The 15,000-nt window shown below is 40.6% G+C and overlaps 1 protein-coding gene across 2 annotated transcripts; it reads right to left on the bottom strand.

The window, feature by feature from the left end:
- Positions 1 to 6,059: 6,059 nt before the first annotated feature.
- On the bottom strand, positions 6,060 to 14,339 carry LOC310632959 (zinc finger protein 511-like). Of its 2 annotated transcripts, none has more exons than XM_083350425.1 (7): positions 14,222 to 14,339; positions 14,023 to 14,096; positions 12,366 to 12,567; positions 11,659 to 11,783; positions 10,840 to 11,031; positions 9,452 to 9,697; positions 6,060 to 8,744 (listed from the first exon to the last, which is right to left on the bottom strand). In XM_083350425.1, the coding sequence occupies exons 1-6, from the start codon at positions 14,297 to 14,299 to the stop codon at positions 9,628 to 9,630; spliced, it is 741 nt and encodes a 246-aa protein (XP_083206551.1). In that variant the 5' UTR covers positions 14,300 to 14,339; the 3' UTR covers positions 6,060 to 8,744; positions 9,452 to 9,627. The 2 variants fall into 2 exon arrangements, with proteins under 2 accessions (XP_083206551.1, XP_083206552.1); XM_083350426.1 differs by having other exon boundaries at positions 6,060 to 8,691.
- Positions 14,340 to 15,000: the final 661 nt, after the last annotated feature.

The raw sequence follows: 15,000 nt of genomic DNA, 5'->3' as shown, positions 1-15,000 counted from the left end.
CCATGGATCACAGCACTCCAGACACTCTTTATCTTCCACAGTCTCCCTGAGTCTACCTAAAGTCATGCCCACTACGTCGATGACACTATTTAACCACCCATGTCTACAGAGATTCTCAGTCAACCAGGTCAGGGTTGGCCCAAAGGGTGCTTTTTGCAAAAGGCAACTGGACTTGCTTTTGGTTTTTTTGTTTTTTTTTGCTTGAAGACTTTTCGTTTCTCATCCAAAAAACATCTTCAAGCAAAAAACAGAGAAAGCCCAGTTGGCTTTTGAGGAAGGAAAAAAAAGCACCTTTGGGATGCTAACCATCCCTTCTCCTTTTGCCTTTAATCTTTCCCAACATCAGGGTCTTTTCCAGTGAATTCTCTCCTTGCATTTGGTGACCAAAGTTATTTGAGTTTCAGCTTCCGTATCTGTTCTTTCCAAGGGCCCAGTGCTCTTCAACATCTTCATCAACTATTTGGATGAGGGGATAGATGGGAAACTCATCAAATTTGCAGACGACACCAAACTGGCAGGAATAGCCAATACTCCAGAAGATAGGCTTAAAATACTGGAGGATCTGGACAGACTCGAACACTGGGCACTATCTAACAAAATGTAATTCAATGGTGAAAAAAGTAAGGTTCTACATTTAGGCAGGAAAAATCAAATGCACAGGTATAGTATAGGTCAGGGGTCTTCAAACTTGGCCCTTTTATGACTTGTGGACTTCAACTCCCAGAATTCCTCAGCCAGCGTGCCTGGCTGAGGAATTCTAGGAGTTGAAGTCCACAAGTCATGAAAGGGCCAAGTTTGAAGACCCCTGGCATAGGTGGTACCTTGCTCAATAGTAGTAACTGTGAGAGGGATCTCGGAGTCCTAGTGGACAATCACTTAAATATGAGCCAGCACTGTGCTGCAGCTGCCAAAAAAGCCAACACAGTGCTAGGCTGCATTAACAGAGGGATAGAATCAAGATCACGTGAAGTACTAATACCACTTTACAATGCCTTGGTAAGGCCACACCTGGAATACTGTATCCAGTTTTGGTCACCACGATTTAAAAAAATGTTGAGACTCTAGAAAGAGTACAGAGAAGAGCAACAAAGATGATTGGGGGACTGGAGACTAAAACATATAGGGAACGGCTGCTGGAATTGGGTATGTGTCGTTTAACGAAGAGAAGGGTGAGGGGTGACATGATAGCAGTGTTCCAATATCTCAGGGGCTGCCACAAAGAAGAGGGAGTCAAGCTATTCTCCAAAGCACCTGAAAGCAGGACAAGAAGCAACGGATGGAAACTAGTCAAGGAGAGAAGCAACCTAGAACTAAGGAGAAACTTCCTGACAGTTAGAACAATTAACCAGTGGAACAACCTGTCTCCAGAAGTGGTGAATGCTCTAACACTGGAAGTTTTTAAGAGACTGGACAGCCATTTGTCTGAAATGGTATAGGGTTTCCTGCCTGAGCAGGGGGTTGGACTAGATGACCTCCAAGGTCCCTTCCAACTTATTATTATTATTATAACAGTCAAGGTTGATTTCCTTTAGGATTGATTTTCTAAGGTATCTCCATGAAAACATTTATACTGTATTTGGTGGGGTTGGGCTGAGACAGGATCCCAAATCATCTGGAGGGATCTTTGGAGGTGTGGGACCCCCCCCCAGGACTTGAACTGGGGTGCTTCCAGGGAATGTGCTAAAACAAAACCTCTCTACTGCACACAACTGTTTTGAAAGGGCCACCCTTTAGGACAGGCAGATGTGACGATGTCTAAAATTCATCTGATGGCTAGCAAATTATACTTTCATGGCTATTTACATGGATGGTCAGTAAATTACACTCAGGGATACTCTGAAGAAGTGTTTCATAATCCACAAAATTCGCCTTGTATTCATGCTTGTTTCAAAAGTTGCCACAAGCTGTTTTCCACAACATGCATGCCTCCATTTAGACTTAATACTGTAGCAATTTACTCAATTTTCTCTGGTTTATGCAACTGGAATCAACCAACCAACTGGGGCAAACTTCAGACAACAGACTACAGTAGTTGTGGCCACTTTGTGCTTATGTAAGCCACATGGTTTGTCACGATGCACATCATTTGCTACTACTCCCCCTTGCAGAAGCCTGTTAATATAGTTTGTGTATAGAAAGGTACAGTGACTCAGCCTGATTATTCAGTTGTAGAATTGATGGAGATAATAACGCAATTTGGGAAAGTTTCTGGATTTAAGGTTAATATACAAAAAACTAAAATGTTGTCTAAAAATATGACAGCACTACAAAAGGCTGTTTTAGAAGAACTAACGGGATTTGAAATAGTTAAAAAGGTTAAATATTTGGGGATACATTTATCACCCTCAAATGTAAAGTTATATAAAAATAATTATGAAAAGTTATGGGGAAAAGTACAAAAAGAATTAGATAGTTGGAAAAAATTACAATTATCTTTATTGGGAAGAATTGCAGCTGTGAAAATGAATGTTTTGCCAAAATTTGTATTTTTATTTCAAATGATACCTATACTTAAAAAGGATTTAAATTTGGAGGAATGGCAAAAAGGAATTAATAAATTTGTTTGGGCAGGGAAAAAGCCACGAGTCAAATTTAAGATTATGCAAGATACGCGTGAAAGAGGTGGTCTTAAAATGCCTAATTTTAAATTATATTATGAAGCTGCTGCTTTGTCAGCGATAAGTGATTGGTTTAATTTAGCACAAGCAAGATTATTAAATCTTGAGGGCCATGATTTGTTATTTGGATGGCATGCATATTTATTGTATGATAAGAAGGTGGACAATGTGTTTAAGATACATATTTTAAGGTATGCTCTGTTGCGAGTTTGGAAAAAGTACAGACACATGTTAAATTATTAGATACCTATTTGGGCAATACCTAAACACGCAATAGAAAATATAAATGTTGGATTTAAACATGATGTGATTACATATAAGGAAATTTTGAGTTTTGAGAGGAATGTATGGCAATTAAAGCCATATATTTTAAAAGAAGAAAAGATTGTACAAACCTGGTTTCAGTATGGGCAATTACAGGCTAGGTGGAAAGAAGACCAGAAAATTGGTTTCTCAATGACTGATGAAAATTTGGTAAAGCAAATTAGAGATCAAGGTCAAGCACATATCAAAAGGATATATCTTGCATTGATAGAAATTGATTCAGAGACGGAACTTGTTAAAGACTGTATGATAAAATGGGCTCAGAATTTTCAAGAAGTTATTACAATGGATACTTGGGAAAAGATTTGGGTGAGAAATGTAAAATTTACACAGGCCCAAAATTTAAGAGAGAACTTTTACAAAAAATTTTATAGGTGGCACTTAGATCCTAAAAAATTAGCAAGTATGTATCCGAACTGCCAGCCCAAATGTTGGAGGTGTGGTTGTGAGGATGCAACGTATTTTCATATATGGTGGACTTGTAAAAAGGTTAAAGCTTTTTGGATTAAAATTTGGTGGAATATGCAAAAAATATTCAAGAAAAGGATAAAGTTTTGTCCGCAATTGTTTTTACTGGGCAGTATCACAGATACTACTGTTGTGGACACTAAGTTGATGATGCATTTAATTACGGCAGCGAGACTTTTAGTAGCGCAATATTGGAAGGAGGAACTGCCGACTATAGAAGAATGGACTTTAAAAGTTTCCAATTTGGCGGAAATGGCAAAGATTTCAGCGTATTTGAAAGACCAGTCGCAACAGAGATATATTGTGGAGTGGCAAAGATGGATTGATTACATCCAGAATAAATATGGGACTAAAAAGTTTCACCTAGCATTTGAATAAGTATTGGATTTATGTGATATATAAATTGCTTGTAGTTATTTTATTAAGAGTTAAAGTGCGATAGAATTTAATATTTTATTGTTGTTTGCATATTGTAGATTATGTTTGTTTGTATTTTTATACCCTGTATTTAGCTCTGGGAAGTCAGGGAGGGGGAGGGGGAGGGAAGAGTTGGGGAGGTTGGGGGAGAGGGGAGGGGGTTGGGAGGGGTTTTGTTTTTTAAAAAAATGTACTGTAAAACTTTTCAATTAAAAAAAAAAGAAAGGTACCCATCTAGGACAGTAAATTTTTTACTTCTGCAACCTCCCCGGAGGTATAGCTAAGATTCTGCATCTCTTTCCCTGATCCTTAAAGCCATGTTGCTGTGCTTGAGCGTTTTGTTCATAATTACCATTCATTCTCAGACCTTTAAGCACATTGCCAAAAACATGTTCACACAATATATTAAATCCTAAAGCCAGGTTATCACAATGCAGGCATTATGTCCACATGGCATAATATGCTTAATAGTCCTTGATGCAGAAGATACATCAGAGACATTTTCTAATAGAAAAAGCAAGCGTGTGTGTGTAAAAAAACTCCAAGGATTGCAGACTTGTATGTTAGCTGAAGCGGCCAGCCGAACAGAAAATACAAGCCAGTAAAAAAACTGTTGACTGAAGAGCAATAACTTCTATAAGAGATGCATTAGGCTACTCTGTCAGTGTGTGAAGATAACAGCCTGTCTTTTTGGTACCTTCGGGGTACTTAGATATTGCATTATTTATGGGCAAAGCACTATGTCTTCTACAAAGCAATAAGGAAGAGAAAAACCTGCTGCTCTTTTTGCCTTATTTCTCTTTTCTCCCGACCTGTTAATTTGCTCTAGGCATGTTTTTCTCTTGGTTCACTTGTAAGCATTGGTACAAGTTATTTCATTGTGTGCAGTTACTTGTAACTCCCATATACCCCATTGCCTTGAATCTGGGTCTTATTGAAGATAAGCACCTCCTCAATCATTTCACCCTAAGGCAGAAGAAAAAGCTGTTTGCATTGATTCACCTATAGGAAAATTTGTCCTCCTCAACATAGGAGAGAGAAAAAGAGAGAGAGATAATTTGTGATGTTACCAAAAGTACATGTTTTACTCTGATACATTTTAGCTTATTTCTGTTATTGGTGGCTTACATGAAGGAATAAAACATAGAATGTGTAATACAGACAGAAAATACTCCAAACCCATACCGTTTTTGATTTCTTAAAATTTTTACATTTAAAGATTGTAGGCTCCTGATGCTCATCTACAATCGTCTCGATGGTAAGAAATATATACAGTAGTGCACATAAAATCACATTGTCCTGAAGTTTTTTTTTTTTTTTTGAAATGACAACCTATTTTAGATAGGATCCACTTTAGATAGAACACATCACTAGAGGCTAAAGGGTTTCTTCAATAGGAAATACTTTCTTCCTGGCTCCATGTGGTTCACAATCTGCTCAGGCATTATCTAGTCACTATATGTTCTTGTAGCTTCCTGACTAGAATACTAGAATATGAGACTCCCATGAAAGGCATTTTAATTAGCTCAGTTGAAGATTCTGGTGCTTTTGTAGAGAAGGCAACACTTGAAAGAAAGAAGGCCACAACATAAAGACTGCCAACTGTTTGAAGGCTATTTGATGATTTACTCTGATGTCACCAAAACTGTGAATCAAGGACTGAAGTTTTTAATCTATTTTGGGGGCCGGAGATGAATTAAAGGTGGGCATAAAGATCCCTCAAAAGCATCTCACAAGCATTAAAACAAGTTGAAACGTTGCCCAAATTCAACAGCATAATTTCATGGTGCTGCATCACATACAGCCCATGAACTGCCTATTCCTACTTAAAATGACTGAACAACTCAAAAACTCAAGCAACATCTCTTCAATAACAGCTGCCAGTTGCTTCTCTATACCTATTTAATAAAACAAAAAGAAAATATTGGAAACATGCTTCCTCCACAGTGTTGTGTTGGTTTATTTTATTTTTATTTTTATTTTTATTACATTTATATCCCGCCCTTCTCCGAAGACTCAGGGCGGCTTACAAGCTTAGCAGTAGCCTTCATTCTATGTATATGCCTACTTGTTAGGGCTTTCACACACCCACCCAAGCGGCATTATTACAAAGTCAGCTTATTGCCCCCAACAATCTGGGTCCTCATTTTACCTACCTCGGAAGGATGGAAGGCTGAGTCAACCTTGAGCCTGGTGGGATGCGAACCTGCACTAATTGCAGGCAGCTGGTGTTACTTAAGGAGGCATTAGCCCACGGCTCCACCAAGGCTCTAGAATGCCCTATCCAATGAAAGACAGAAACTTAATAAATTCACACTTTCCAGCCTATGCCTTTCAGGTGCATAGTTCCTGGTTTATCATTCCATTGCCAAGCAAAAATATTATTTACAGAAATACTTTTAACAAATTTAATCAAGTATGTTATTGATTGATTTGCAAATCAAGCATGTTTTAGACTACATTAAACATTCTACTTATCTTGTATTTTAGAATCGTGGGAATTTGGAATTATCTCTAGGTACCTAAAATGGTTCTTGACTGCCTCTGAGATGAAACAATGATCATAAATAACAGCCTTCTTTCTTTGTGGTTTTCTCTATTTCTACAAAAGACAAAATATTAAGGGATACAAACCTTTTAAAATCAGAATATACCTGGACTTTGAGTATGTCAACAAATGTGAAAATAACATAATCTAGCAGACGTATCTTTTGATATTCAAATGTCTTCAGACAAAATCTATCCCCAATAACACCTGAGTAAATTTAGTGGTCAGGAGATAAGGGAACATCCCACTACTCACTCTTCAGTACTAAATTATCAAAAAGGAAACAACAGAGTAAGCAGTTCTCCTAACACAGGGGTGTCAAACTGCCGGCCTGTCGGCCAGATGCATCATGCCAAAACCGTGCCCACCCCATTACCGGCAATGGGGAAAAAAGTCACAACACGTCACGTGACATTGCAAGTTTGACACCCCTGTCCTAACACAAAGATTTAAATAACAGACCCTCTGCAATAATCAGCAGTACAACTGGTGATGGAACTTGCTCCTAATTTTAGAGTTTCAAGTGGAGCCCAGTTTGAGCAGAAGAACAAAGAGTTCAAGGTAGAAAAACCGAACAATTACAAAGAGCTCAAAATCTCATCTCAGTCTAATAAATAAAAGTGCAGTTCAGTGTGCAGGATGTGACAACAAAAATCCTTAGTGTCTGATAGGATTTGAACTGGGGCGAATGAGCCAATGAAAACATTTATCCCAAACAGTGACCTTTTTGTAGTAAATATTCAAATTCATATACTTAGGAAAGGGGACAGAGAAAAGAAGGCCAGGCTACAGGGAAGAAATAATTTTTATGTCTTTGATTCTTTGTTGACTGGTTTCTTCTTTGTTTTTCTAATCTCTTCCCATAAGCTTTCTTTTTTTGTAGCAAGTATAAACCTCAGAACCCCGTTCAACAGAACTCTTACCATTACTGTCCTGCTGATATGCCAACACTGCTTTTCAAAATCCAACGTCACAGTCATGAGCCAACTCTTGCAGCTCAAGACAAGTAAGTAGCAATAGAAATCAAAATTACAAAAACGTACAATGAAGTATATAAATTTTTAAGTCTCAGATGCCCTGTGGAAGAGCTCCATTTTCAGCTCCTTCCATGAGCAACCAGAGTTGGAGCCAAATACATTTTCCATGAGACAACATTCTATCCAGAGTTACATAGAAAATATGGTTGAGGCATTATTCTTGGTAGAGGCTATGAAGGTCTGGATGGGAAGAAACATTCAGTCGTAATCCCACCAAGACAGAAAGTAGGTTTGGAAGCTAAGATCTTTAGTTCAAGATGGGCTGAACTCCCATCTTTTAACCTGGACGCGTTCTTAGAATCTCCTTTGTATAATTCTATCTAGCTGTCACAACTAGACTAGATCAAAAACCCACTCATAGTTACTCATGTCCAGATCATTTTTATTTAATTATTGCAACTCACACAATATGCAGCTTCCTTTATGCCCATTTAGGCACAACAGAATTAAATCTGAACCAAACTATTCCCAATGCATCTATAACTCCTAAACTGTCTGATATTATCTGATATGTAGCAACATGACAGCCTACTTTACAAGGTTCGTGTAAAGATCAGGATAGTTGTACCAAAGCACAGATGCTTTATTATTATAACAGTTCCACACCCTTTAATTTGAAATTTTCTAGAAACAGACATGGGCTATTTCTAACATGTAGGGGAAATAGAGGCCTAGAAGTTATTCTTGCCCTAGCTCCTGCCAACCCAGTAGTTCGAAAGCAGGCAAACGCAAGTAGATAAATAGGTACCACTTTGATGGGAAGGTAACAAATTTCCAAGCACCATGCTGGCCACATGACCACGGAAGCATCTTTGGACAACACTGGCTCCCCTCAGCTAGGAAACGGACATGAGCACCACTCCCCAAAGTCAGATATGATTGGACAGGAGAAACCTTTACCTTTATTTCTGACATTTTAAATGGAGTTGAACTACAGCAACCAGGTCAGAAGCAGCATTTTGCAGCTCCTACTAAAATACCTCCATTTGGAAGGGCAGGAATCACTTCCGATATTTAACTAGCTTTGCCTCTGTTCATTTCCCTGACTTCCTAGTAAATGAAGCCAGAGTTTTGCTCTAGTTTTAAGGCACTTTTCTGCTGATACTGGAAAGCAAGGGGTGGATCCGCCGCGGTTTCCCTTTTGGGCTGCTTTTGGAAGCACCCCTGGAGGCTTCGGGATGCTCAGAGATTGGTTCTTCCCTGCTGCTCGGAGGCTGTTTCCACTTCTTTTGCTGCTGGGCTTTTAAACTTCAGGGGAAGATTTCTCCTTAATCACGATCTTCAGTAAGAGACATAGCCCTTACCTTGCAAACAATTGCTTTATTCAAAGTCCTGTTGAATTCAATGTTCACAGTAAACATGGGGGCTCCTCTCTCTTCAGAGAGCTGCACGATGCAGCATGCCCTCCCCCAAGCCCAGCTGACACAAGTTAAAGAACACGACCAAGCCCTCACTCCCAGGGAGGCCCTGGATTAGAACCTAGCTCAGTTGAAAGAATTGTCAGAACCCCTGGAGCAACTTAGAACATTACACCAGCTAAATTCTTTGAAATTCTTAACGGACGCCCTGATCGACTTGAGAGACCCAAAATAGAAACCCACAGGGCCACTTCCAGAAGACGGTACGCAAACTCTACATATACTTCTTCAGCAACTCAGACTATCTCAAGAAGTTGGTTGAAGAAGTTGAAAAGCTAACACTGCCATCTTCGTGTACGTAATGGAGCTATCAGAGAACAAGAGAAGAAGAAAATAATCTTGCTCTAAGGTGCTCTTATATAATTTCTGCCTCGGCTTGAATGGAAGGCTTCCAAGAGAAGCATTTGGGCATTGTTAGCAGGGTAAAGTTTCACCTTCCTGCCATCTCTTCTCTCATTGTCTATTAAATTATTATTATTATTATTAAGTCGTAGGCCCTTTTCTGGGAGTTGATTTGATGTCGTGTATCTATTTCCATGGGGAAATATTGTATATGTAAAGGACTCTGTGTATAATGTTCCTTACTATGCTACAGTATAGTAGAGTAGAATATATACATACCGTAGTGGGGGGTTTTCTGAATTTGAGCCAGGTGGAGGATGTTGTGCAGAAATTGAGAAGGGGTGCTTAAAACTAGGAATACTTCTAAGAACTGAAATAAAAGCGTTATCAACTTTTTCTTTTTTTTAAAAAAAAAGGCACTTTTCTGCTGATGAAATTCCTCCTGGTTTTCATATTCAACTTTTCTTTTTTCTGCCTTTGAAGACACGGGTAGCCCCTTGCCCAAAACAAATAGCAGGCGGAATTCTGAAAGACAAAATGCAAAGAGAGTGCACCCTGGCTTGACTATAGTAATATAATAAACAAATGAATACAGGCTAATGAGTCCTCCTAAAGCAGCATTCCCCAACCTTTTCGGCTTTGTGGACCAGCGGGGGCAGGGAGAGAAGGGATGGTCCCACGTACAAGAAGCTCCATTTGTGCACATGGTGGTTGCACGCGCCTGCCGCTCGCATAAATGAAACCCATGCATGCACGGTCCACCCGCTGCTCATGCAAATGGGCATACGTGCGCATGCGCCCACCATTTCCATGGCCCAGTTCTGAAAAGTTCAAGGACCCCTGTCCTAAAGTTTCTTATATTTCCAAACATTTCTATAGTCTTCTATAGTTCAAAGACAATACTAGTTTTGCAGTATGCAGATCTAAAGAGGAAAAAGATGCTTCACATCTTTGGTCAGCAATTAGCTAAAAGAAGGAATTACTTCTTTCCTTGAACTATTTGTGATTTGAGCATATTTAAATTCTCTTAAACATTTCTAATATTGTGAAATTCATCCTCTGAGTAGTAAAAAATAAAAACCGTGAGTCTTCAAGGAAATTATTTATTCAAATTATTAAATTATACCAATTAAATCCAGATTGGCTGGTTATCAGATTTTTGCTAGTTTCCAAATTAGCAAATTCTACCAATCACTATCAGAACTGAGTAGCAATTTCATACCAACAAAAAACTGTAACTAGTATCTCAGAAGCTGAACAAACCTTGGGTTTATTTTAACATTTAATTAACAGGCATACACAATGACGTAAAAGTAAATAGCTGCAATGCTTACCAACAGTTCTGAAATAAAAAAAATGAACAAGGCTGTGAACATCCACAGGGCGTTAGGATGTAGGATTTTAAGCCAAATCATGAAAATGAATTATCAACTGTTTCATGCTTTTCCCATGACAAATGAGATTGGACAGGAATTCCAGAAATCTGCAATCAGTTTGCTGAAAAATATACATTAGGCAAAAAAACCCAAATAAACAATAAACACTATCTTGTCTCCAGTGAACTAAAATATTCTAATTCTTGAAGAGAGAGATGTTTCCATGCAAACAGTTGGATGTTCATACCAAAAAGTGATTCCAAGCCATCTGAAAAAAGCAAAGCCACCAACCTTGATCTATAGAGCCATTTTCCAAATGCTGGTGAGTCCACCGTACACTCTGTCTCAGACTGGACATCACTTTCCATTATACTCTCATCTGGACCTATTTCCATGGCCTCAACATGTAATTGTTCTGAGTCTTCCACAGTCATATCCACTGGCACGTTGCTTTCCTTTGATGAAGGCCTCATTTTCTCTTTCCTATTGCAGAAATTTAGCTCAGAGTCAAAATACTGAAAAACAGATGGCAAGAACATTGTAGAAAGGCTTTAACATCCATGTTTGCCCTCAGTGATGCTCTTTTTTCCTTTTAAGCAGTCATACAGAAAACATTATTGGTAGTGATTTAGCTTGGCCTTTGAGCAGGGAAACCTAAGTTCAGATCTGTATTCTATCATAAAATTCATTTGTTTTATTCTCTCACTTTCTGGTGAGTGAGAAGTTCCCTGACAATGGGCTCCAGCACAAATCCAAAAGCTTGGAAGACTAAACTTCTGATCCCAGTGACCGACCCAGACTGGATCCTCCAACATTATCCTGGGATACAAATATTTGCATTCATTTCTCATTCATTTTTATTATATGTATATGCCATTCATCTCAATATTGAGCAACTCATTCGTTGACTATGGGTCAGTCATTCTCTCTTGACACTAATTTAATTAATCAAGATAATTATCTTTTTCTCTTCCAAGAAAAAGAATGCAGAATGATCATACCAACAGTAATCATAACTAAGAACTGGTCTTCTGAAAACATTTCTAACAAGCAGTGAGGAACATCTTGGATGTACATTCCACTGTATATTTTAGGCATTTACATGTTTACCTTTGTGCTTTCAGGGATTTATCAAAGCGAAAATCAGATGGATACTGATGAACTGTGATTAAGTGATCTTTGCGGTCTTTGCTGCTTTTGAATTTCTCTGGACAGCTCTCTACTAAGCACTGGTACTGCGGAGGCAGAAAAATCAATAAGAAAGTTGATCAGTATTCTGTGTTCTGCTCTTGAAGTTACTAGTGCACGATTAGTGACTATACTAGCAGAACATAAGGTTGATCTTCCCAACTCAAGTAATAAGTTTGGGGATGGTCTTAGTGTCAGCAGCTGACAGAGCTAACAATACTTCATGAAGTGAACTAAGCATAAGGCAATACCCAAGAGAAAAATTTATTTATTTATTAATTTAATTTATATACCGCCCTTCTCCCAGGGGACTCAGGGCGGTGAACAGGGCAATACATAAAAACTAGGTACAAAAATTAAAATTATTAAAACATGATTAAACAATGCCCATAAAATTAATACAAATTTAAAATTAAAGTCGTTTATAAAAATCCCACCCCGTCCCATCAGGCCAGGCCAGCTTGTTTAAAGAGATGGGTTTTAAGATAAAGTACAGCACTGCTTATGTAACCAAAAAATTGTGGTTATGTAACATTCTTGATTACAAAATATTGCAGTTGTTAATATAATTTACATTTGTACTGAACCTACTGAATAGCAGGCTATCTATAGGTCTCATGGCCATTTACCATATTCTGCTTCTGTGCCATTATCTGGAAGAGGGAATCATGCCACTCCAAAATGTGAACATCTAACAAATGTGTTGAAGGGAAGGATCGTTTGCATGAAGAACACACGTTCCTGTGCAGCATGTTATAATGATGCTCATAGCTCTCCAAGGTGTTGAAAACCTGGCTGCATCCACCAATTTGACAAGAAAATTCAGAGGTTCTGCAAGGAAACAGAAAACAAGTCTTTATCAAATTGTGTTGTGTTTATTTATTTAGTGCATTTGTATTTACAATCTTTAACGTGGTTAAAAGTTGTTTTGGGAGGCTTATTATTGAAGGAACAATGTAAATAGAGTAGAATCACCCCCATCATCGTGGCTATATATACTAAAAGGAGAGAGGGTTTGAGGCATTTAATGTAACTGTCCCTTATGGACAAGCTCGTTTCTGCTGAAGATTTTATAATGCAGGAGCAACAGCGAGTGAGCATCCTTGAAGTCAGGGAGGGAGGGAGGGAGGGAGGAGATAAAAGAATCAGAGTTGGAAGAGACCTCGGAGGTCTTCCTAGTCCAACCCCCTGCTCAAGCAGGAGAACCTATATCAGGGGTGCCCAACCTTGGAACTCCAAGACTGGTGGTCTTCAACTCCCAAAATTCTAGGAATTGAAGTTCACAAATCCCAAAGTTCCCAAGGTTGGACACATCTGCCCTACAACACTTCAGACAAATGGCTGTCCAGTCTCTTTTTAAAAACATTAAAAGCATCCTGCCATTGGAAACAGAGGCCTTTATTCCGGACTTCTGGCAGGAGGGGTGGGGGGGCAAAGGCCCAGACACCACACACACACACACACCCGGCACCAGTGCGCTGACAGGACAGAAAGAAAGACTTCTGGTTTAGCCACTGGGTGTCCCCCAAGTGCTTTGAAATTTCTTTTCTTTTAGTCAGTTTCTTTTTTCAACTTTTTTTTTTAAAAAAACACCCCTGAGCTTACTCACAGCTTATTTGAAGGGAGGGTTAAATTCCCCCCTTCCTCTCCGCAGGGGGGAAGGTACTTAGCGGCTTATTTAGGTGAAAAGAAGAAGATTAAGGTATAAGAGTACCTTAAAAGATTAAGGTATAAGGTGAAAAGAGAAGATTAAGGTATAAGGGGGAATCTTACCCCCTCCCGTCTCTTCCACGCTGCTTTAATGTTGCCTGGTGGTAAGTTTGACTTCAGCTGTCTGCAGCCCTAGTAACTGGCCATATTACTACGGCCGGTCTTTCGTCCGCCGGTTCGAAGGAAATGCAGGCACTAACGTGGGGAGGGGGATAGTTTGCGGCTCCCCCGCGTTTCTACAAAAGCCCCTTCTTGCTGGTCGCCCCTCCAGGGCGACTCTTCGGCCCTTTTAGGACCACCACCACCATCACCCCCAGCGATGCGAAACTGGACGTGGAAGACGACAGCCGTCCTCCAGACGTCCATGTCGGCTGGCTTAGCAAACCGGAAGCTTGAAAGAAAGACTTCTACAGCAGCGTTTCCCAACCTTAGGAACTTGAAGATGCGTGGACTTCAACTCCCAGAATTCCCCAGCCAGCTATGCTGGCTGGGGAATTCTGGGAGTTGAAGTCCACGCATCTTCAAGTTCCTAAGGTTGGGAAACGCTGTTCTACAGCCACCTCTCCCAGCCTTTACCTGGCCCTTTCGGTGTCCCTCGCGACGTTCTCCAGGAGACCTTGGAGGTACATATGCCGATGGACGTCGCCGTCCTGGAGGGGAAGAGAACAGGATTACAGCCATCGCTTCGCACGCGGGGAAGAAACGCGGCGGGCCGCTTTGGAGGCAAGCCGACCCCGGCTCTGAAGGCCAAGGGCAGAGCAAGGAGGTGCCCTACCTCGAAGAAGGGGTGGTCTGCGGGGTAGCGGATCACGGCGGGGCGGAAACGGAAAGGATCTGTCTCCCCGCCAGCCATTCTTTTCCCGCCGCAGTTTCTCTCCCTGAAACTAGCAGGCCCACGCTTCCGCTTCCGGGTCAGGCGGAGGACGGTTGCTGGGAGACCGGAGGGAGCGGGCTAGAAAAAGGTGGAGCTTTTGCCGCCTTGCCGCTAACGGTTATGGCCCTGCCTTGCAGGGTTGTTGTTACTGCCCTGGGGAAGCCCTGAATGCCGCTGTCGATTCATGATGAGCGAGTTTCGGATTCATCACGACGTGAACGAGCTCCTGAGCCTGCTGCGAGTGCGGGGCGGCGGGGAAGGGGCGGAGGTCTACATCGACCTGCTCCAGAAGAACCGCGCCCCTTATCTCACCACCACCGCCTCAGCCCTCGGAGCCAAGGTGGATCGGCCGGGAGAAACGGGGGGAGGCGGGGAGCAGCCGGAGCCCTTTCGGACCCGGGAAAATCTAATTTGATAGCAAAAGGCTTTTTTTTGTACAGGAGGGAATCAAGATATTTTGTAACTAAAAACGCCGCACAATGATCACTGATCGCTGCGAATGTCCACCCGGCTATTCCTCCACAATAATAACATTTAAGGGTCAAACTGTTTTTCCAATCGATTTTAAAAGGGTTAACTGGCCCGGCATAAGCTCTGATGAAATGAAGATAAAGCCCTTCTGGGTGCCAATGACTCATAAGGCTTCCTCTCTCCCACCCTGCTTCCAGGATTTTCATTTT

Source organism: Vipera ursinii (assembly GCF_947247035.1).
Source record: "Vipera ursinii genome assembly, chromosome: 1".
In the NCBI taxonomy this organism is placed as follows: Eukaryota; Metazoa; Chordata; class Lepidosauria; order Squamata; family Viperidae; genus Vipera; species Vipera ursinii.
This window is presented reverse-complemented; position numbering and strand designations above follow the sequence as displayed.